The following is a 23,749-nucleotide window of genomic DNA, read 5'->3' on the forward strand; positions in this document are numbered from 1 at the left end:
TTTCAATACTGTGAAGTTTCTGGCGTAAAGCTGAAGATTTCTGTGGTTTTTTTTAGGGAATGAGGGGGGTCTGCCACTGTTTCAGATTTCTGCATCTCTTCAGCTTATATAATACAGGCTGGGTTGATGATGGGAGCCGGGAGGTAGGTGTGTGTGTGTGTGTGTGTGTGTGTGTGTGTGTGTGTGTTGGAGCTTCTCTTAAGATATGCTTGCAGAGAAGGTAAGCCTTAAAGCAGTGTACATTTCAGTGCTTCTGGGTGTTGCAAATCTGAGGGAAAGAAGAGAGGAGAGGTGGTTTGACCTCATTTTCTAGGGAAATGGTGGGAACAAGCAATTGCGTTTGTGTGTCTCCCTTGAGCATTAAAACTCTCAGAACTGCCTTTCTGGCTGTGGCGACTGAGGCTACTTCTTTGTCTGACGATGCTCAATCAAGGAGACCTGAGTCAAAGCTGTTTTGCCTGTGCCTTTGGTTATATCAAGGAGATATTATTATCACCAATTTATTAATTGCCTTCTGCACAATCATCTCAAGGTGCTGTGTGATGCAAACGGAGACACCAAAGACACAACTTTTAGTGTGGCAGCACCTACACTTTGGAACTCCCTGCTTAGTGATAGCAGACAGATATCTTCACTGTACTATTTTTTGGTGCCTGATAAAAAAAAAAATCTTGTTTAGAGATGCCTCCTACCCTGATATTTAGAAAGCTGGTGTAGTTCTGATCTGTCGGTTGTCATTTTAACTTTCTGAAAGTTTTAGATTATTGCTGTTATTTTTTTCTATTGATAATTTTATCCTTTAATTTGTTTGTTTCTCTTTTACAATCCAGTGGCATATAAATTTTTATCAAATAAATAAATAAATAAATAAATAAATAAATAAATAAATAAGTTACTGATGTGTTTTTATCTACCAGCCGTCTCCAATTCTGCTACCCTTCTCCTGGTGTTTTGGACATAACACTTTCCATGAAACCCCCCTCCCCCCAGGCAGTATGTCCCAATTTTCACAGATGTTGGGAATTATAGTCCAGCAACATCTGGAGGGCCACAGATGTTCCTGACCCCTGATACCTAGCCACTCTGCAGATGGTATCCCGACTGCTATTATGACAGCTGCCGTGCTGATATGACCATTTGCGTGGTTTGAGCAATGTGGAACTCCTTGCTACAAGATGTGGTAATATATGAAACGAGATTAGGCGGGTTAGTGGAGGAGAGGCCTGCCCACTGCTGTGAGTCATGATGTCTGCATGGAAGCAGCTTCTGAGACAGCCTATCCCTCAATACCCTGTTTCCCCAAAAATAAGACAGTGTCTTATATTAATTTTTGCTCCCAAAGATGCGCTAAGTCTTATTTTCAGGGCATGTCTTATTTTTCCATGAAGAAGAATACGGTACACATATTCCAGGGAGGCCTTATGTTTGGGGGAGGCCTTATTATCGGGGAGGTCTTATTTTCGGGGGATGCCTTATATTACAGCAAGAGGCAAAACTGGAAGTATGTCTTATTTTCGGGGGATGTCTTACTTCCAGGGAAACAGGGTAGTAATTGTGGAGGAATAGCAGCAGAAGAAGGCATTGCTTTTGGTCTACCCAGAGGCATCTGTCTGCCTTGGGAAGCTGGATGTGGGGTTAGATGCATCCCCTTGATCTGATCTACCTGGACCATATGGGATAAAGAAAACTAAAATGAGTTGTTGTTTTTCAGATTTGCAACACTCAAACACCTGTTCTCTATCAGTCAGGAATATGGGGGGGGGGATGATCCTGTCCAACACTGCCACAGGAGTAGGAAGGGACTCTAGCTCAGTGGGTACAGAACCTGCTTTGCATGCAGAAGGTCCCAGGTTCAGGCCCCAGCGTCTCCAATTAGGACTGGGAATGTCCCTTACGTAAAACCTCGGAGAGAGGTGCTGGCAGCCAGTGTAGGCAATCCTGAGCTAGCTGGATCAATGCTCTGATTTTGCACAAGGAGCTCCTATTTAGTTCAGTCTTTTCCGCAGGACATTGAGAACTAGCATCTTACATTGGTTTTAGAGGAAGGGGGCACATGGCTCAACGTGTAGAGCATCTGGCTTGTATGCAGAAGATCTCAGGTTTAGCCCACTAGGTAACCCCCCTCCCCCTGGAGTGGTACCACCCACTTTGGGAATCATGGGCTTACATGGCTTGGAAAGAGATCACATCCACACCATACATGGAGAACACATTATTGTTGTTGTTTAGTCGTTTAGTCGTGTCCGACTCTTCGTGACCCCATGGACCAGAGAACGCCAGGCACCTCTGTCCTCCACTGCCTCCCGCAGTTTGGTCAAACTCATGCTGGTAACCTCGAAAACACTATCCAACCATCTCGTCCTCTGTCGCCCCCTTCTCCTTGTGCCCTCCATCTTTCCCAGCATCAGTGTCTTCTCCAGGGAGTCTTCTCTTCTCATGAGGTGGCCAAAGTATTGGAGCCTCAGCTTCAGGATCTGTCCTTCCAGTGAGCACTCAGGGCTGATTTCCTTCAGAATGGTTTGATCTTCTTGCAGTCCACGGGACTCTCAAGAGTCTCCTCCAGCACCATAATTCAAAAGCATCAATTCTTCGGCGATCAGCCTTCTTTATGGTCCAGCTCTCACTTCCATTACTTTCCTCCAAAGAATCCCAGGAGCTTGAGTTTTGAAAGGTTGCCAGGAATTGTAGCTCTGTGAGGAGAAAACAACTCTCCATCTTGCCCCAGCATGCATAAAATAAATGCATTTTGGGACACATTTCTTGGCTGGAGAGCTGCGTTGCAAATTTTGAAGAAAGGATGTTTCTCACTCTGCATATCTGTGAATTAGGCAGGTCCGCCCTTAAATGTGAACTAACTCAAACTTTCCCCCTCTTCCTCAGTTTCTCCCTTCGTAGTTGAGGATCTGAGGGCAAGGATGAGCCGCTTGAGCTCTCTGCCTTGCGCAACCCAGATAGACCCGCTGCGTTTCCACGGAGGCCCTGCTCCACTTTCAAAGGTTACCTTGCCTTCCTTGTTAAACGTTTGCACCAGATTTGTAGTCTGCGCCTGTCACTTCGAGTCATTATCCTCGAGATGCATTCTGGTGTCACCGCTTCCCGGAATCAAATGGTCCGTCCTGTCACAGGAGCCTGCGCCAATTAGTTTTCGTTAGGTGAGGTTCGACCTTGAGCGCCGGAGATGCTTTTGAAAGCACTCGGTCATTTCACAGGAAGATCGTCTCTCACCAGTTTAAAAAGAATTCAAAGAGGCAGTTAAGTGCAGGAGAGAAGTTGCAAATGGCAGAAGCTGTTAGGGCAGCCTTTCCTGGAGTGGCACATTATTTTCCATCATTTGAGGCTGCTGCTGGGTTTTTGGTTTTTTGTTTAATACAGTGGTGCCTCGGGTTACATATGCTTCAGGTTACATACATTTCAGGTTACAGACTCCGCTAACCCAGAAATAGTGCTTCAGGATGAGAACAGAAATCGCGCAGCGGCAGCAGGAGGCCCCATTACCTAAAGTGGTGCTTCAGGTTAAGAACAGTTTCAGGTTAAGAACGGACCTCCGGAACAAATTACTGTATTTTTCGCCCCATAGGACGCACCAGCCCATAGGACACACCAAGTTTTTTGGGGGGGAAATAAAGAAAAAAAAATTTATTTCCCCCCCAGGCGCTTGCGGGGCAGGCAGCGGGGAGAATCGCTCTTCTCCCCACCGCCCGCCCGCAGACCAGGTCCGGGGACAGCGGGAAGATGCGCTGCGCCTCCCAGCCGTCCCCGGAGCTTGCGGGGCAGGCAGCAGGGAGAAGCACGCGTCTCTCCGCCGTCAGCCTCCAAACCACATCGGGAGACAGCGGGATGGCAGCGTTCCGCCTCCCCGCTGTCCCCCGACCTTGTGGGGCTGGCACTGCAGTTCTCCTGAAGCCTGCATTCGCCCCATAGGACGCACACACATTTCCCCTTCATTTTTGGAGGGGAAAAAGTGCGTCCTATAGGGCGAAAAATACGGTAAGTACTTAACCCGAGGTACCACTGTAAAGGTAATAGAATCTTAGAATTGGAAGGGATCCCCAAAGGTCAACTAGTCCAACCCCCTGCAATGCAGGAATTGAAGCCCAAGGATCTCTGTCGGATGACCATCCAACGTCTGCTTAAAAAATTCCAAAGAAGGAGAGTCCAACACCTGGCGAGGGAGTTTGCTCCATGGAGGCACTGCTCTTACCATCAGAAACGTCTTCCCAATGTTTAGTCATAATCTCCTGTTTGCAATTGTGTGTTTTTTAAAAAACCATTTTATTAGCAATTTCAACATAACAACATATCAAAACATATCATATTCAATCCCCCCTTTCCCCCCCACCCACTCAAACCCACCTGTCCCCTCCCCCAGAGACTTCCCTCAGCTCCTCTCTCTGATTTCTCAGCACATATTATTCTCTGCATGTGATAAAATTATACAAATCCTTACATTATCTGTCTACCATGTTATCAATCAATAAATTTGTGTATGTTTATTCAAAACCTGCCAAGGAGTCCAATTCATTTTGTTGTCTTTTTCAGTAATGTGTGAAAAGTTCCCATTCTTCTTTAAAGCCACAGTTGTCCTTATCTCACAGTTTGTATGTCAATTTAGCCAGTTCTGCATAGTTCATCAATTTCTCTTGCTACTGTTCTTTTGTCGGGGTTTCCCCATTCTTCCATCCTTGTGCTATCAAGACTCTTGCTGCGGTTGTTGCATACACAAATAAATTCTTTGTTTTCCTTGGCAGGTCTTGTCCTACAATCCCTAACAAAAATGCTTCTGTGTTGTTGTTTTTACAAATGTCGTTTTAAACATTTTCTTCAATTCATTATATATCATTTCCCAATTTTTAAAAAATTCTTTACATTCCCACCACATATGAATCTCCTGTTTGCAATTGGAATCCATCAGTTTGTGTCCTCCACTCAGGAGCAGCAGAAAGCAAGCTTGCTCTATCTTGTCTGTGATGGCCGCTCAGATATTTGAAGATGGCTCTCATAACCCCTTTCACTCTTCTCTGTATGTGGTTTTCTGATCTTCTTTTCAGTTTGCCACCGGATTACAACAGTAAGCAGAATCTTACAGCAGCCTCCCCATCATGATCCTCCAGAGGTTCTGGACTCCAATTCCCATCAGCCCCGGTCATTGTGGGGAAATACCTGTCACTCAGTGGCAGAAGATCTGCTTTGCATGCAGAAGGTCCCAGGTTCAGACCTCAATGACATCTCCACATAGGACTGGAGATGTCTACTGCCTGAAACTCTGGAGAGCCACTGCTAGTCAGTGTAGACTAAACTGGATTAGGTGGATTAATGATCTGACTTGGTGCAAGGCAAGGATGATGGGAGTTGTAATCCAACACGTCTGGAACGCATTAGCTTGGAGCCAGGTGCCATACTGGAATTCATATATGTCTGTCTTGCATTCTAGCAGGGTGGATTAATTCTGTGCTGTTCTCTCAGCCACCGCCCAGATTCTGATCTGCTTCTCTTCCCTTGGATTACCAACTGTTAGGTGCTTGAACTGAAGATCATTCAGTAGCCTGTTTAATAAACCTGTCGTGCTAACAAGATCTGGGTGGAACCTCAAGTTTAGACAGGCAACTGCTGTTTTATTATTTATGCACATATAATTTTCTAACAAGAAAAAATAAATAAAGACAGAAATATTTTTTTTTATAAACTGTTTAGAGGTCTTTTGTTCAAGGAAACAGTAAATACATTTTGTTAAATAAACAATAAACTGAAAAACTGAAAAAAGTAAATTCTGCGTCAATCTAACATTTGACAACAGGACAGTTACTGGGTGTCGTTCCTTTGGTTTATTAAATGCCCTTCAGCAAAAGGTCCCCGCAATTCTAAAAGACAACACTAAAAACATTTAAAGACATATTACAGTCGCAAGAATAAGGCAGGTTCTAAAATATGTATATTATTGTCAGGTGTCAAAGTCCAGGGTCAAAAAGGTTCTCTGTCTTAGTGTGAAATGGGTGTGGCCAAAGGAAGAGGGGTGTGGCTGAAGAAAAGGGGTGTGGTTAGAGAAAGGGGTATGGCCAAATGAATTAGGGTGTGGCTAAAGATGTAAGGTAAGGTAAAGGTAAAGGTACCCCTGCCCGTACGGGCCAGTCTTGACAGACTCTGGGGTTGTGCGCCCATCTCACTCAAGAGGCCGGGGGCCAGCGCTGTCCGCAGACACTTCCGGGTCACGTGGCCAGCGTGACAAGCTGCATCTGGCGAGCCAGCGCAGCACACGGAAACGCCGTTTACCTTCCCGCTGGTAAGCGGTCCCTATTTATCTACTTGCACCCGGGGGTGCTTTCGAACTGCTAGGTTGGCAGGCGCTGGGACCAAGCAGCGGGAGCGCACCCCGCCGCGGGGATTCGAACCGCCGACCTTAGCAAGCCCTAGGCGCTGAGGCTTTTACCCACAGCGCCACCCGCGTCCCTACAAAGATGTGGGTGGCTAAAGATGTGGGTGTGGCTAAAAGAGGGGGTGTGGCTAAAAGACTGAAGCAAAAGTACATTCAAGAGATCTTTCTAAAACATGTCTGCCACTCTCTCTCTCTCTCTCTCTCTCTCTCACTTTCCAGTATGGTGTGAGTTACCGTTGTCTCCTGCGTCAGAACCAAGTCCTCCTTACAGCGCTGGAGGAGCTGCAGTCCCGCTGTGCCGCCCTGAAGAAGGAGAACAGCCTGCTGGTGAGGAGGCGCTTGGGAGCGGGAAACCTTCCAACGAGATCAGGCAACACCAGTCTTCCCCAACCAAGTGCCTTCCAGAGGTTGTTGGACTACAGCTCCCATCAGCCCAAGCCAGCATGGCCATGTGATGCTGAGGATGATGGGATCTCTTGTCCTAAACATCTGGGAGCCACCAGGCCTGTTTAGGAGAACTTCCTCCTGGCTGGCTGGAATCCCACAGTCCAGATCGCCCTCATTTTCTGACTTAAAATACTTTCACCCCACTTTATAGCAAGCTTTCTTCCAGTTGAGAGTCACACGTAATCTGTCAGGGGTCACCAAATGATTGTGGAATGGGCTTAAGTCCATGGTGGGCAGGGCCAGGGCCAAAAGGAAACACCATCTATGCTCCTTAGGCTCACTCAACTGGGAGCTGCTGCCTGTCAGTGTAGACAGTACAGTGGTACCTCGGGTTACAGACACTTCAGGTTACAGGCGTTTCAGGTTACAGACTCCGCTAACCCAGAAATAGTACCTCGGGTTAAGAACTTTGCTTCATGATGAGAACAAAAATCGCACGGCAGCAGCGGGAGGCCCTATTAGCTAAAGTGGTGTTTCAGTTTAAGAACAGTTTCAGGTTAAGAACGGACCTCCGGAACGAGGTAGTTAACTCAAGGTACCACTGTACTGGGTCAGACCTGTCACCTGGCTCAGTTTAAGGCAGCTTCCTTGAACCATGAGGACTGGAATCTTAGCTCAGTTGTAGAAAATCTGCTTTGCAGGGGCTGGGAATGTCTGAAACCCTGCAGTCGCTGGCAGCCAGGGTCAATGAGCTAAACAGGCTAAGGGTCTGCAACCTCTGCCTCATGGCAGGGCCAGCCCCAGCAATTGCTGCAGAGGACTCAAACCTCTTTCCTTCCTTCCTTCCCACCCCTTTCCACTTCCCCTCTCGCAGCACAAGAGCTGCTTCCCAGAGACTCAGGAGAAAGTGAGGCACCTGAAGAGGAAGAATGCTGAGCTGGCCGTCATCGCCAAGCGCCTGGAGGAAAGGGCACGGAAGCTCCAGGAAGCCAACCTCAAAGTAGTAAGTGCGGGAGAAGGTGCCTTGTGGCAGACATCCCCCACCACTGGGATAGAAAACATTGAGGTGGGCAAACCAGAGATTTGGTTTAGTAAAGGCAGCCTCTTGTGCCCTTATCTCGAATTATAGCATGGCAGAGTGGGAAGGCACCCCAGAGGTCATTTAGCCCAACCCCATGCATTGCAGCTAAAGAATCCCCAACAGACTCCAAACTCTGCTTAAAAGCCTCGAACAAAGGAGAACCTGCCACCTTCCCACATAGTCTGCTCCACTACCTTGTTCTCTTTCTGCTGCAGGTCAACACCCCGGTTGCAGTGAAGGGTTCCTGTGCGGGACTCTGCAAGAAGGCACTGGCCCGCCAGCGGGCTATGGACCTGCGCGAGCAAGCCAGTGTGCTGCTGGCAAAGGACAAGCAGATCAACGCCCTGCAGCAGGAATGCCAAGACCTGCAGGCCAAAATCACGTCGGGAAAGGTGAAGGTTCCATGCAGAGATATCTTGGGTTTGGAGAGGGGTGCGTTAGTGTGTGCAGAAACCAGCCTGGTGCATGGAGGCAAAATTCCTGTTCGTGGCTTTGCAAACTTTTGCCTCTGCCACGAGGTCCCCGGAAAGTTGGGCCAAAAATGGTTCAGAAAGCAGCTCTCTGTGGTTTCCGACCAGGGGACTTGGCAGCCCTTTGTAGAGAGATGCTGCCAGGATTGGGCTTTCTGCATGCAAATAAAGGTACCCTACCCCTTCCCCAGACTTGACTTATTCCTTTAAAAAGAGTTAATTCTGTTTGAAATCATTTTTATACAAAGCGCTGCCTTTACAGTCCTTTAATTTGGAGAGGGACGCTTATCGTACTGTGTACCATTCTGGTCGCCTCACCTCGAAAAGGATATTGGAAAAGGGCCACCCGAATGAGAAAAGGGCCACCTGAATGACCAAGGGGATGGAGTGACTCCCCCATGAAGAAAAGTTGCAGCATTTGGGACTTTTTAGTTTAGAGAAAAGGCCAGTAAGAGGTGACATAGACGCTTTTTAAAATTATGCATAGCATGGAGGAAGTGGATTGAGAAAAGTTTTTCTTCCTCCCTCGTAACACTTGAACTTGTGGGCACCCAATGAAGTTGGACGTGGAAAGATTCAGGACTGATAAAGTACTTCATGCAGTGTGTGGTTAAACTATGGAACTCCCTCCCACAGGAGGCAGGATAGCCAATGACCCAGACACCTTTGAAAGAGGATTAGACACATTCATGGAGGAGAGAGTTTTTATGGCTATTAGCTCCAATATCAATGCTCTGCCTCCGCCGATTACCAGTTTCTGGAAACCACAAAATGGGAGAGTTGCTCTTGTGTTTGGATCCTGGTTGCTGGTTTCCCACAATGGGCATCTGGCTGGTCACTGTGAGAACAGGAAGCCAGACTAAATGGGCCATTGGCCTGATGTAGCAATCTCTTATTATATTCTCATGCTCATTGAGGAACTGATTAACCAGCTGGGATTTCTTCAAATCTGGAAGCAACCCTAAAGGTGATGGTGATGGTTTGTGTCTTCCTAGGAAGCTTCTTCTCCTTGCCTCCCCCTCCTGGACTTCCGCCACCTGCTCCGAGAGTCGCAGAAGGAGGTGCTGCGTCTACAGAGGCAGATCGCCCTGAAGAATTTCAAGGCATCCCTGGGCTCTCACAGCCAGGGGTCAGGGGACGCTTCCTTGGCATCAGTCATGGGCATGGGGTCCCCTGCACCAGCCCTGCCGGCCTACTCAAATGGCTTTTCTCCTTCAAGGGTCTCACGGCAGCGAAATGTGCTGTCCTCTGCAGTGGAGGCAGTGAGGAAGGTAAACTGCTTATAGACTTGCACTTCAAACTTCTGTGCTTATTGTTAAGTCCCGCTTGTTATTATCACATTAGATGCAAGTGTACGTCCTTTCTGGTTTGCTTTGTAAATAAGACATTTGGCCAGGTTTCTTACAGGGGGACACATATCAAGCATGTACATCAAGCATGCAATGAACGTTGGATGATTAATTAATTGAATTTGTATACCGCCCTATACCCACAGGTCTCAGGTAGTTCACAAGATAAAATCACAATGTAAAAACATATAATACATAATAAAAACAAAACAAAAACAACACAATAATCCCCCCCATCCCCAACACATTTTAAAAGGGCGTTGGATGTCAGTCAGCCCAAAGCCTGGTTAAAGAGGAACGTTTTTGCCTGGCGCCTAAAGGTATACTGTATAATGAAGGTGCCAGCTGAACCTCTCTGAGTTTTTATGTAGTTGTGGCTTCTGCCCTGAACTGCTAGATCCAGCGGGTGCTTTTCAACTAAGTTTTACTCAGAGCAGATGTACTGAAATTAATGAACATGACAAAGTTAGGCCCATTAATTTCAGCAGGTGTACTCTGAGTAAAACCAAATTGAAGGCTGCCCAGCATCAAAACAAAAGGTACCCTCATCAGGTCTCTGTCTTGCATAAATCTAAACGTGGTGATCATTATCACAACAAGAGAAGGAATTTATCATTCTTATTACAATTAATTTATTAAGCCACCGCCTCAAGGCAATTTACACACGAAACCACGAAGAACAGTTAGATTTCACCATTGCTTTGCCCTAAGGTAGAGTCTAAAGATGCTATCGTGGTCGCTCGGTGTGCCTGGGAACTCTGAGACACGTGAAGCCGCTTGAAGAACGTGCGAATGCTAACAAGGGAGGGAGGTTTCGTTGTGGGTGGGGAAAGGGCTGCCAACCTCGCGTACTAGCTCCTCTGATGCCCTCGGGCGCCCCTTTCCAACCCCAGCCCGCACCCGCAGGGCCGGGATGTCCCACTGCCGGCGGAGGGGTGGAAGGAAACGCAGATGCCCACCCTCCCGCTTGCAGCCTCCCGAGAGCGGCTCCTCCTCCCCCTCCCTTGGTTGCGAAGTGGTTCAGCCCAGCCGACCAACCCGCCCAGCGGAGGCCGAGCCAGCGCGGAGCTCTCCGTGGTGCTGAAATTGGGAGCAGCAGGTAGGAGCCCGGCGCTGTCTGGCCGGCCAGGCCTCAGCGCCCGCTTGGCCGAGCAGAGAGGGGAGATGGGGCTGGAAAAGGACCCCGGAGGGAGGAGGGTGGCTGCAGCCTCCTGGCCTTGCGGGCCGGCTTCCTGCGCAGCCGGCTCCTTCAGTGTCGTGGGACGTCATCATGGAGTCCTCTGAGCGTTTGCAGAGTGCTTGCCTCAGCCACCGGGAGGAGGCGGGAGTCAGAGAGGGGCGGTTTCCAGGCGTGGGGTGGATAGAATAAACTTTTAATAGCGCTATGATGTTTTTATTGATATTTTTAACTGTGTTTTGTATTGAGGGCGCGGTCTGGGAAAAAAGGTAGGGCATAACAACAGCAGCAAAACAACAGCAGCAACAACAAGGAAACGCACTGCAACTCCAATTTTGGCTCTGGGTTACCCTCTCCCCTGCAGCTACCAAGGGCTTTGCTCGCCTTTGACTTGCTTCTCCATCAGGTCCCTGGCAGAATCGGGGCCTTTGCTGTGGCTCCTAACCAAGATCAGAGCTTTAGATTAGAGAAGCGGCAGGGCAACCCCATTTTTTCATGCAGAAGTGTCTGCGGGTTCAGTCCTGGCATTGCCCATTTATTTTATTTATTTAGCAGAATTTATATACAACTTGATTGTAACCAACCCTCCATGCGGTTTGCAACAAATACTAAACTGATCAATAAATATAAGTAGGTGAAAACATTTGGATAGCCATCTGTCAGGGATTATTTAGGTGTGATTCTTGCATTGCAGGGTGTGTGTGTTAGCAGTTACATCCAACACTACAATGCTATTATTTGAAAGATAATAAAATTCAACAGGACACCAGAAAGAGATTAAAACACACACCAGCATTCTACATATCTGGATAGGCTTGCCTGAACAAAGTATTTTCCCCTTCCCTCTGAATCCCTTTTCTTTTTGTATTGTGTCTTTTAGATTGTAACAACCATTGGCATTTGTAAGCTGCTCTAAGAGCCTTTTTATGAATACATAAGCACATAGCTCAATTCCTTAGCCACTACACTATGCCAGTGCATAAGAGAGACTTAGCTTTATCCGTGAAAGACAAAAGTGCTCCGTTGTTGTTGTTGTATGTCAGAGTAGGACATGGGAGACCAGGGTTTAAATCCCCACTCAGCCATGAGGCTCACTAGATGGTCTTGGGTCCAGTCTCTCTCTTTCTCTCTCTGTCTGTCTCTCTCTCACACACAAACAACTTAATCTACCTCGCAGGGTTGTTGTGGGGATCAAAAGAGGAGGAAGAAAACCATGCAAGCCGCCTTGAGCTCCTTGGAGAAAAGGGTGGGGTAGAAATGCCATAAAATAAATACATTCACCTTCCACACATGACCCTGGGCAATGTGCAGAAGATAATAAAAACAGCTTTAAAGCACAGTTAGAAAAACAGAAGAAGATGAGTTTTAAACCTATGACAGAGATTTATTCAGCCAGCTAGGAAAGCCTGCATGGAGTTATAGCCATCAAAGCTCTACTCAGGGTAGACCCCTTCGATTATTTATTTATTTGCGGGAATTTCTATACCAATCATCATATAGAATACCAATGCAATGTATGTATATACACCTGAGAGTGTATACAATCCAGAAATAAATGAACCTGAGTTAGTCATGTCCATTAGTTCAATTGGTCTACACTGAGCATGGCTATAACATTAGATACAGCTCTATTTTTTGGGGGGGGGTTAGGTACCACTTTCAAAGATATCCCTGATACCCACCCAACCTAACCTCAGAGGGGTGTGCACACTAAGAGCAGGATCCTGGAACAGGATCCTCTTCTCTTGTACAACCAATCTGTTCCAGGATCCTGCTCTCTGTGTCCATACAGACTACCTAAAAGATGGTACTCCAGGGGAGCACCTTTATGTATTCATTACCTTTATATCCCAATTTTCCTCCAAGGAGCTCAAGGTGGCATACATTGTTCTCCCAGCTCCATTTTATCCCCATGACAACCCTGCGAGGTAGGCTAGGTTGAGAGATTGTGACTGGCTCCTGGGCTGCTGTCAGAGCAAACTGGATTTTAATTTCTGGTTCTGAATGTGTTTTGATGTCTTTGCTTTTAGCAAGCATGTTTTCATTGCTTCGTATTTTATAATGATGCTTTTAAATGTTGGAAGCTGCCTTGAATCCCACTTAGGAGAAAGGTAGACTACGACTACATTGAATAACAACCACCACCACCAGGTTCTTAGCCATGTAGAGCTTTATCTATTAAGGGGAACCCTTTGGCTGCAGAATGGATGGTTGCCCGTAGCCCCACTTCCCCCTTGAGTCTGACTGAGATTTCTCTCCTTTGCAGAGGGGCCCCAGAGCCCATCCTCTGGCACAAGTGCATGATGGGTATGAAACCCTCCCTGTGAAGAAGGGAGTTGCAACTTCTCCCGAGACCAAACGGCAGATCCAGCAATTGGTGGGTTCCCCTCGCTGTTACTTTGAATCTAGCTTCTAAGCAGTGGCAAAGTATAAGAATCCCACTGCTGCCACAAGAATGGTAAAAATCAGTTGGGGGGAGTTTCTGGGAACGGGGAACAGTCAATGGGCAACATCTTTTGGGGTTTCAAATCTGCTTGGAACTATGTTGCCCTGGCATGGAATGCGTGGGGTGATGATGGTGAATCTGGCCTGGCCAGTTTCCACACTTCATCTCCTTTCCTCCCCCCTTTTTCCGGTAGGAGTCTGAGCTCAGAAGAAAGCGGAAACAATGTGAAAACCTTGAACATGAAGTGAGGAAGAAGCACAAGAGATGTGCAGAGCTCGTGAGTAGCATCCTGCACTCAGAGGTGCATCTCCACCCCCATGCTAACCTCCGAGGCCAAATCTTGAGAGGCAGATCAGCCAACAGCATACAAAGTGTTATGGATGATGGGAATTGTAGTCCAGTAGCATATGGAGAGTTATGGATGAAGGGAGTTGTAGTGCAACAACACACAGAGAGCCACACGTTTCCTATTCCTGCAATTAAAGAATGGATTGTGTTATGCCTGCTCCTGTCCCTTGGTCACCTCTACCTGTCCCTACAGATTCCTGGTTTCTCTGTCAAAGGAGGCAAATCTTCTTTTATTCCCCAGAAAAATCTGCTTTTTTTGTCCCTGTGCAGGAAATCCAATTGCAGGAGGTGCAAAGCAATAATGTCCGGCTGTGTGAGGAGAACACTCTGCTTCATGGGCAATTGGAGTGGACAGAAAAGGTACGTAGGGATCTCTCCCCCCACCAATGCCTGATAACCATTGAGGGAGTGCAAGTGAGCTTGGGGGTAACCCCAAACTGGGAACTTTCAGTGCAACTAAAATGGAAATTGATCCACAGTAAGTTCAGGGCAGACAGAAGAAAATAATTTTTCAGGCAGGGGCTTCAAGTAGGAGCTTGAAGTTGGGATAGCAGAATAATGGGGTCATAGAACTGTAGAGTTAGAAGGGACATCAAGGACCATCTAGTCTGACCTCATGCAATCCAGGATGCATGTGCTTTGCTGCTGAGCAAACTTCCTTCTCTCCCTGGGCAGGTTGAATCTGAAAATGCTGACTTGAGGTTGCAGGTGGCTGTGGTGACTGAGGAACGGGATTCTGCTCTCCAGAAAACCCAGGAGCTCCAGAACAGGCTGGAGAGTCTCGGGCAGGCGCTAAAGGTTGGTCAGATCCGGGGTTGTGATTAGAAAGGGGCATCTCTTTGAGTAGCTCTCTGCCCTGAGCATCCTTGTTAGGAAGCTGGGATAACAGAGGAGGCAGATTTGGGAAAAGGGTTCCTGGTTCCCAGTTCAAAAATTGGTAGGGTGGGTGTGTATGTAGACGCCAGCTCCTTATTCTGGCTGGCTGTGCTCTGGTGTTGAAAAAGGGAGCTGGAATCAGGAATGGGGAAGTGGCTTCTGTTTCAGGGATTTGTAGCAGGGAAGTGGAATGCCCTTTTATGGACAGTCTGAGTAAAGCCCTATACAGCTTAGGCCCAGGCTATTTAAGGGACCACATTATCCCTTACAAACCTGTCTGGGCTCTGCAATCTGCAGGGGAGGGCCTTCTCTCAATCCCACCACCTTCACAGGCATACTTAGTAGGAACATGAGAGAGGACCTTCTTGCTGCTTCCAAGCTTTCAAACTCCACCCTAGAGAAGCCAGACTGTGTCCCTCCTTGCTGTCCTTCTGCTGGCAGATGAAGATCATTTTATTCCAGCAACCCCTTGGGAACTGACTGATGTGGTTTTTAAATAGCGCTGTGCTGTTTTTATCATCTGTATTCAAATAGATGTTTTAAATATTGTTCTATATTGGCTAACTAATTAGTTGGAGAAGCAAAGGAACCAGGTTTGCCCCTTTGTTCTCAGGGGAGACAGCCAAGGGGACCTCAAATCCCAGAGAGAAGTGTGAGAGGAGGAGCAGGAAGTTGTAAACAGGATGCAGCCTAAAATGTATCACTCCAGACATCAAATAAATAGAAGTCAGCGTAGAGATAAACGTACAGGGAAGTCTGCACAGCTGGAGGTCTCTTACTCCCTGTTTTAATCCCATGCAGACCTTCTAAGCAAACAGAAACTGTACTGTAAGTGAAACCACGTTTTTTTTTAAAAAAAAGATACTCTTTTCCCTCCATGGGCCAAAATATGTTTTTCTTTTGTCTGGATGGCATGGGCTGCCTCTCAATTGTCAGAAGCTGCTATACCCCCTTTCTTGAGAAGAGGGTCCCCATAGCCTGGAAGGAAAACCCTGAGGTGCTTGCTGGTTTCATCATCATCACTCAGCTCTGCTCTCATGCACTTCTGGTTTCCCCAGCACATGAGAGATGTTGCGGAACGAAGGCAGCAGCTGGAACAGGAGCATGAGAGGGCCCTGCAGGCCTTGCAGAAGAAACAGGAGGAAGTCAGGCAACTGCAGCAGGTGAGAGATCCACCAGGGAGACCGCTTGCATCCTTCTCTTCTTGGTTAGTGCACCCTTGAGAGAGCTCTTCCATGTGCTAGTAACCTCCTGATTAAAGCAGGGGTGGCTAAACTGTGGTCTTCTACTTCCATAATTCCCTGGTGGTTGGTCGTGCTGGCTGACGGGTGTGTTAGGCACCCAAGACCTCAAGAAATAGGATTGGTGACCCCTTAACCTCTTTTTTCTCCTCCTCTTGCCTTCAGGCCCAGGCTGAAGCAAGGAAGGAGCACGAAGGAGCCGTCCAGCTCTTGGAGGTAAAGCAGGGAGAAAATCAAGGAATGCCAGACAGAGGGAAGGCATGCGTTTTAAGTGCACGTCTTGCCCTCTAAAAGAACCGTGGGAACTGTAGTTTGCTAAGGGTGCTGGGAATTGAAACTTTGTGGAATGATAAGCCACGGTTCCCAGGATTCTTCAGGGGGAAACCCATGGGCTTGAAATGGACTGGGTGTCAGCAGCCGGGAAAACAGTCAATTGTGTGGTTTTGTTTATTAAATGGATTTTTCAGCAGAGCTGATGTGTTGCAGGATTTCATAGAACCATAGAATTGTAGGGATGGAAGGAATTGTAGAGTTGCCTTGGAAAAGCAGTTCCTGGGAAACACCAGTAAGGGAGAGTTTCTGTTGAACTTGGGTCCTGCTTTCGGGCTTCCTATTGGGGCATCCGGTTGGCCAATGTGAGGACATGCATGTTATGGAGAAAGTGGAGGAGAAAGGTCCCCCCCCCATCTCATAATGGTGGGCATACAACGAAAGAGGCAGTGATGGCCACCAACTTGGATGGCTTTAAAAGAGGACCAGACAGATTCATGGAGGAGGAGAAACTTCTCAATGGCTGCTAGTCATGATGGCTCTGCTCTGGCTCCATGGGTGAAGGTGGCAATGCTTCTGAACACCAGCTACTGGAAATCTCAGGAGGGGAGAAGGCTCTTGCCTGCAGGCCCTGCTTGAGGGCTTCCTCAAAGAGGAATCTGGTTGGCCACTGCGAGAGCAGGATGCTGGACTTGATTGCCCATGGGCTTCATCCGGCAGGCTCTTCCGATGGTCTTATGGAACTCATTCCTAAGGGAGGAAGTAATGCCTACCAACTTGGATGGCTTTAAAAGAGGATCAGACAAATTTATGGAGGAAGGGAAGGCTATTGATGTCTACTAGCAACGAGGGCTATGCTCCTGAATACCAGTTGCTGGAAACCACAGGAGGAGAAAGAGCTCTTGTGCTTGGGTCCTGTTTGCAGGTTTCCCACAGGCATCTGGTCAGTCAATGTGAGAACAGGATGCTGGGCTAGATGGGCCCCCTGTTGTCTGATACAGCAAGTTCTTATTAAGTTCTTAACAGGATGCTGGCCTAGATGAGCCTTTGGCCTGATCCAGCTGCAGGACCCTTGTGTTCATTCTCACACCTATTTCCTAGCCATTTCTCTGAAATCTAGATTCCGCATCAGGATTATTGTTTCAGGAAGATGCCTGGGTGCAGTTAATCACTTTCCCTCTGCTCATTTCCTTCTTCTTTCCTGACAGAATTCCTTGGATTGCATGCAGGTACTGCTGATCTCACTGTGTTTAGGAAAATGACCTTCCCAACCAAACCTGGACTGCTTCCCAGAAGGAGTTTGGAATGGAGAAATACCAGATTTCAACCAATTTTGGACTGGGGTGGGGAGACAGCCAGAGAAGAACAGAAGGAAATTCAGGGTTTATTGGTCTCTCCATTCCAAATGGGCAGCTGTGCTCATCCTGCAAAACAAGAGCAAGCTTCCAGGCCCCAAAAGGCTGTTTCTCCAGTTAAACAGCCAGAGGTTATATAGTTATAGAACTGTAGAGTCATCTAGTCCAACCCCCTGCAATGCAAGAACCACTGCTAAATATACACACAAGCCCTTGGTGACACAGCAATAAATGTGGGTGTTGCGGAGAGAGAAGGAATTTTGCCTTCTAGGGAAATTGGCTGGTGGTTTTGGAGCTCCCCCCATGCAGTTATGATGACATGCAAATTGGCTCACTTACTTAAGTGCCCTACATTGCTCGCTGATGCAGTCTTCCCTTAGCCAGGCACCTCTTACTGAGAATGTCTTGCTTGCTCTTGATCTTTGTGGCACAAAGGGATAGCAGTGCCATGCATTTGCTGTGCTGGCAAATAGTTAGAAGTGTGCTGTGGATGTTGTTATGTGTGCGAGGATCTGGACACGTGATGACACCAGTCCGCTTTCCCCTCTGGTGGCTCATTTGGTTGTAGCTGCACTAGTCCTAACAGAGCCATCCCCACCCTTAGGCAGGTTGCAGCAGGTGCCACAGGCTGGAGATGCTGAGCTTGGGGGGCGGACAGGTGCTGGAGGGCAGACATCATGCCTAAATGGCTGCTCTCACTCAACAGCCTTGTTTTGCTGTGGGGATGGGAAGCGATGTCTCAGTGGGGCATCCAGCTTGAGAGGCAGTCTACCAGATTCCGTAGGAGTCACCTTGGACTGATCCATCAAGTTCCTTCTGACATTCTTCTGGAATCAAAGGATCCTAGAATTGTAGAGTTGGAAGGTGCCCATTAGGTCATTTGTCCAATGCAGGAATCCCAGCCAAGTTATCCCTCTTCCTTAACTTTCCCCCACCCCAGGCCCGTGTGAGAGAGCTGGAGGAGCAGTGCCATAGCCACACGGAGCAGTTTAACTTCCTCTCTCAAGAGCTCAAGCAGTTTCGCCTCCAAACTGAGAAAATTGGTCTTCCGCCCTCCTCCCAGGTGACGTCCAAGGTCACCCTCACCACTTGCCAGACTTCTCTGCAGCTCCTGGAGGGACTCAAGGAGAAAGGTGACTAGGGAGAAGGAGGAAGCCCTCTCTTTGCTTTCTTTTGTGCCATTAGAATAATCCAGGTGCCATGGTGTTCCCAGAATCAGTAACTGTAGAGTATGATTTGCTTCTTTAGAGTATGAGAGCCAGTGTGGTGTAGTGGTTAAGAGCGGTGGACTCGTAATCTGGTGAACCGGGTTCGATTCCCCGCTCCTCCACATGCAGCTGCTGGGTGACCTTGGGCTAGTCACACTTCTCTGGAGTCTCTCAGCCCCACTCCCTTCACAGAGTGTTTGTTATGGGGGAGGAAGGGAAAGGAGATTGTTAGCTGCTTTGAGACTCCTTCGGGTAGTGATAAAGCGGGATATCAAATCCAAATTCCTCCTCCTCTTCTTCTTCTTTGGTGGTGTCAGAGAATGCAGTACCAAACATGCAATATAACAATCCAATTAGAACACAGTAATTAAAACAGGGGACTGGAGGTAAATCTGAGTCAAACCTGTTGCCTGAGGTGGGCTTTGAAGTGCAGCATTGTGGCTCTCTTGGCTGTCATTCAAGCTCCCCAGTTCCAGAGTGTTCCATTGTCCCTGCACCCACCACTTTGCTTGGTGTCTCTGCCTGGCATAATGTATATACTGTTCGGTTTCAGATCCAGAAACTGCCACCATCTCTCCCCGGTGCAGCCAGAAAGCTCAAGATGGAGGGCTGGAAGGAATCTCCCGCCTTGCCGAGCCTGTGGTGCCCGCTGTGGTCAGAAGCCCAGATGCAAATACCCCTCCGCTTGCCTCGAAGAAAATGGTCAGGAAACTGGAGTCCCAGTCCAGCTCCTCAAGATCCGAGTCCATGCAGAACAGCCCCAAATCCTGCCCTACCCCTGAGGTTAGTCCTGGGCTAGGCTTCTTCTTCTTTTCTTTTTTTTTAAGCAGGCACCCAAAAGAGTACAGTGAAGGCAGCCTGTCTAGTGTCAATAGGCAAGGAGTTCCAAGGTGTAGGTCCTGCCATACTAGAAGTTCAAGTTCTTTCGAATGTGGAAACAGGTATGGCACCCATAACAGGGCTTCAAACGGAGACCAGAATTGGTGACTGGGTTCAGATGGACTAGCTCCTTTGCTCTGTCCTTCCCACAGCAGAGGTGTCCTTATTTCACTGTCTTCTGTCGTTTTTGTTAGGTGGACACAGCCAGTGAAATGGAAGAGCTGGATATCGACACGATCTCACTAATCCCAGAACCAGAGAACCAGGGTCCAGTGAAGCTCCGAGTCTTCTTAGCTCGTTACAGGTAGGGTCTCCATGTTGGTGGGAATGAGGAGGCTTGGAATCTGAATTCGCTTCTCTCACATTCTTAAGGTCACTGAGGTCTGCCACAATTTAAGGCAGGGTGGAGCTATTCCAAACCGCTGTGTGGCTTTTGCCTCATAAGAAAACAACATACCTTCTGACACAACAAAGGCAAAAACTATGATGCCATCTTCTGGGACTCCATCTTCCCATTTTTTCTTGCAAGAGGACGGCAGCTATTTTGGTCGCTGTGATCTCATGCAGTTTCACGCTGTGATTCCTCCCCCAAATAAGCACTTTGTTGGGGCATGGAGCCCAAAAACATGTGCTTTGGGGTTCCACATGAGGTCGTGGCTCAGGGAGAAGTGTTTTTTTTTTGGGGGGGGAAATCATGACATGAAATTGCATGAGATCACAGTGCCCAAAATGGCCACTGTTCTCTCGCAAGAAAAAACGGGATGTCCCTGTTTTTCTGGGACACTTGTGGTGTATGACATAAGAAAAGCCCTGCTGGACCCTGTTCTCACAGTGGCCAACCAGATGCATTTAACGGGAACATAAGAAGAGCCTGCTGGATGAAGCCAGTGGCCCATCATGCACCCACACTGGTACGAGCACGACAGCAACTCTTCCCACTTGTGGTTCCCAGTAACTACACTCAGAGTTATAATATATGTGGTTCATAGCTATTGGTAGCCTCAAGACTTGATTCCTGCAATGCAGTCTCTGTGGGGCTACCTTTGGGGCCTGGTCTGGAAGCTCCAGCTACTGCAAAATGCTGTGGCTAGACTGTTGATAGGGATAGACTATCACCAGTGTACAGCAGTGAGACTTCAGAGCTTGTGCTGGCTGCCTATACATCCAGTGTCTTGCTGACTTGCTGACTGTCAGCTGCCTAGCGTCACTCTTGACTTTTCCGTGTAAAAACAATTCCTCTTGCTCCCATTTCAGCTACAATCCATTTGCCGGCCCCAACGAGAACCCTGAAGCAGAACTCCCGCTGACGGCCGGTGAGTACATTTACGTCTACGGAGAAATGGACGAAGATGGCTTCTTTGAAGGTACGGCATCATCGTCTTTTGAAGATTATTTGTAATGTTCTTGCTTATTGAAATAATTATTGGTGGGGAGTCCAAGAATTCTGGGGAGCAAGCAGTGCCAACCCAAAGAACAGAAGATTATCGCATCATTACCACCACCAGCATCCTCACTTCCATAGTTAAAACCATGCTGTTCGGCATATTGCTAATTACTGCGGTGTTTTCTTTTTTCAAATATGTAGAAGTATTTGTTAAACCTCAACAATATTTTGCTGTGCTCGCGTTCCATGTCTGTGCTGCTACTGCATAATACATTTTCCTGTCCTTTTTCCTGATATCTTCTCTCCCTCTCTTCTTTCTTTCTCATTTTCCCTTCTGTACATGTTTTCTTATGATTTTAAAACTCCAATAACTATTAAATGGGGGGTGGGGACACAGTGCTGGAGGCACAGCATCAAGAGATTTACAGAGTGTCAAAAATATAACGATGGCACTCATATATATAAAAACGCATTGAAGCACACACAACAAAATTAAGCATCATTTCTACCCTGTCACCTCTTGACCTTGACTTCCAGGGGAGCTGATGGATGGGCGGAGAGGCCTGGTCCCCTCCAACTTCGTAGAGCGAGTTTCAGACGAGGACCTTGTGACGTTCCTGCCTCAGGAGCTCCACGATCTCTCCCAGAGCTCCCCTCTGGAAAGGAGCTCCCTCAGCATGAGCCTCAGCAGCGCGGAAAGGAGCGACTGCTCCACCGAGGAGCTCAGCGCCAGCACAGCACCCTCCAGGCTGGAAGAGGACGAGGGAGCCATACATACGGTAGTGCCCCCCAACATTCAACATTAAATTGATTTTTTTGTTGCATACAGAAAGGTGTAGGCACCAATGAAGCAGGCAAGCAAGAGGGGGAAAGAAAAATAAAAGCAATACAGGGAAATGAAATAAGAACAGCAAACCAGTATACCAATCATGCTTCACTGAGGTGGAATTTAAATTATTATTATAATCAGTACTGTTTTTCTAGAAAAAATAGGTGCCGGAGCTCATCATGAACTTCTCCCTTGTTCTCTTAGAATGGTGCTGGAGCTGAGCTCCGAAAAAAAGCCCCGATTATAATATTTATTTATATCCTGTCATTCTCCCCAGTCGGGGACTCAGGTTGCTTACGATAGAATAATCTTTATTGTCATTGTCCCATACAGAACAACAAAATTGAAAAAGTCTACATCAGACATTCAAAACCAACAAGCCTGCTATCCCGGCTAACCCAGCCTGGTTAGCCCCCTAAAAACTCTGATACCCCATAATTAAATACAATATACTCCCATAGAGACAACCTTACACTGCATTTAAAACCAAAATCGCATTTGAATAGAAACTGTTTCTCAGGCAGCTAGTCCTAGTCTTTATAACCCTGTACCTTCTTCCAGAAGGCAGATAAAACAGAGCAAAAACATAGAAGAGGCAATCATTAAAATGTAATTAAACAGGAACAGAATTAAAATGATATCTGTGTGATATTTATATGTGGTGGAGGGGTCAAAAGAGAAGATCGCCCAAGAAGGGTTCGGGAAGCAAGTTTTGTCGAGTCACGTTTGAGATCAAAGAAAACATTCAGGGCCAAAATGGGTTTAACCACCTTGCACTCCCACCACATGTGCAGGAACGAGCCTCACTAGTAGTGCCTTACCCCAGGAAGGTGACCCTCATCAAGCAGTTTGGCAGCAGCCTCTTGGTGGGATGGGAGCCCCCCCTGCCCACCCCCGGCTCCTCGGAGATCCAGAGCTACAACCTCTACGTGGATTCTGAGCTGCGGCAAACCGTGAAGGCCGGATCGCAGACGAAGGCTGTCGTCGAGAGGCTGGACTTGAAAACGAGAACCTACCGCCTCTCCGTGCAAAGCGTGTCGGAGGCCGGGAGCTCTGACCGGCTGCGGTGCACTTTCCTTGCCGGGGGCGGATTTGCCGTGGCCCCCACCCAGCTCAGGGTGCGGAGCGTAGCGGCCACCTCAGCGCAGATCTCTTGGGTGCCCAGCAACAGCAACTTCCCACACACCGTGTACCTTAACGGGGAGGAACACGAGGCCGCCAAGGCGGGAGTCTACTGGTACACCTTCCGGAACTTGAACCCGAGCACTTCCTACGTGGCTACGGTGGAAGTCCAGCCACAGCAGCAGGCGCTGGGGGAACCGGCCCCGGAGAAGCAGGATCAGCCGCTTTCCGCAGAGATCCAGTTCACAACGGCATCAGCAGGTGAGTCTCGGTCGAGAAAAAGCGTCTTCGCGCAGCGCAGCACATAGATAAAGAATGGAACTCCCTGCTGCAGGAGGAAGTGATGGCTGCCAACTTGGATGGCTTTCAAAAAGGGTTAGACAAATTCATGGAGAAGAAGGCTGCCAGCTATGATGCCTGTACTTTGGAATCCCCTGCCGATTAATTATCAGGCAGGTGCCTTTCCTGTACAGAGGTACTTCGGGTTACATACGCTTCAGGTTACAGACTCCACTAACCCAGAAATAGTACCTCGGGTTAAGAACTTTGCTTCAGGATGAGAACAGAAATTGCGGCACAGCGGCAGCAGGAGGCCCCATTAGCTAAAGTGGTACCTCAATTTAAGAACAGTTTCAGGTTAAGAACGGACCTCCGGAACGAATTAAGTACTTAACCCGAGGTACCACTGTACTTTTTTTTTTTTGCGCTTGCTTGCTAAAAACATTTTTGTTTAGGCAAGCCTGTCCAGATATCTTGAATGCTGATTTGTTTTTAAATCTGTTTTTAGCTTACCGCTGATTTTAAATTATCATTATTAAATTATTAATGTATTTACTTATTACAACATTTTTATACGGCCTACCAACAAAGTCCTCTGGGACATTTTAAACAAAAAGTTGTGAATCACTAGAATGCAACGTCGCAATCCCTTTTAAAAATATATAATTGATGTTTTGA

General features: G+C 47.7%; 1 protein-coding gene across 6 annotated transcripts in view; it reads left to right on the forward strand.

The window, feature by feature from the left end:
• TSPOAP1 (TSPO associated protein 1) overlaps positions 1-23,749 on the forward strand; it is a 57,985-nt gene that overhangs the window by 6,435 nt on the left and 27,801 nt on the right. For 5 of the 6 annotated variants that reach the window (XM_053366825.1, XM_053366826.1, XM_053366822.1 and 2 more), the window contains exons 2-18: positions 6,590-6,697; positions 7,632-7,760; positions 8,054-8,230; positions 9,304-9,579; positions 13,101-13,211; positions 13,474-13,557; positions 13,899-13,988; positions 14,304-14,426; positions 15,563-15,667; positions 15,911-15,961; positions 17,224-17,244; positions 18,311-18,503; positions 19,132-19,361; positions 19,652-19,761; positions 20,712-20,821; positions 21,379-21,620; positions 22,465-23,053. In XM_053366825.1, coding sequence (XP_053222800.1) covers positions 6,590-6,697; positions 7,632-7,760; positions 8,054-8,230; positions 9,304-9,579; positions 13,101-13,211; positions 13,474-13,557; positions 13,899-13,988; positions 14,304-14,426; positions 15,563-15,667; positions 15,911-15,961; positions 17,224-17,244; positions 18,311-18,503; positions 19,132-19,361; positions 19,652-19,761; positions 20,712-20,821; positions 21,379-21,620; positions 22,465-23,053 — 2,749 coding nt within the window. The remainder of the gene's footprint in view (positions 1-6,589; positions 6,698-7,631; positions 7,761-8,053; positions 8,231-9,303; positions 9,580-13,100; positions 13,212-13,473; positions 13,558-13,898; positions 13,989-14,303; positions 14,427-15,562; positions 15,668-15,910; positions 15,962-17,223; positions 17,245-18,310; positions 18,504-19,131; positions 19,362-19,651; positions 19,762-20,711; positions 20,822-21,378; positions 21,621-22,464; positions 23,054-23,749) is intronic. The other variant, XM_053366824.1, reaches the window with a different exon arrangement.

Source organism: Podarcis raffonei, chromosome 15, assembly GCF_027172205.1.
Source record: "Podarcis raffonei isolate rPodRaf1 chromosome 15, rPodRaf1.pri, whole genome shotgun sequence".
Taxonomy (NCBI): domain Eukaryota; kingdom Metazoa; phylum Chordata; class Lepidosauria; order Squamata; family Lacertidae; genus Podarcis; species Podarcis raffonei.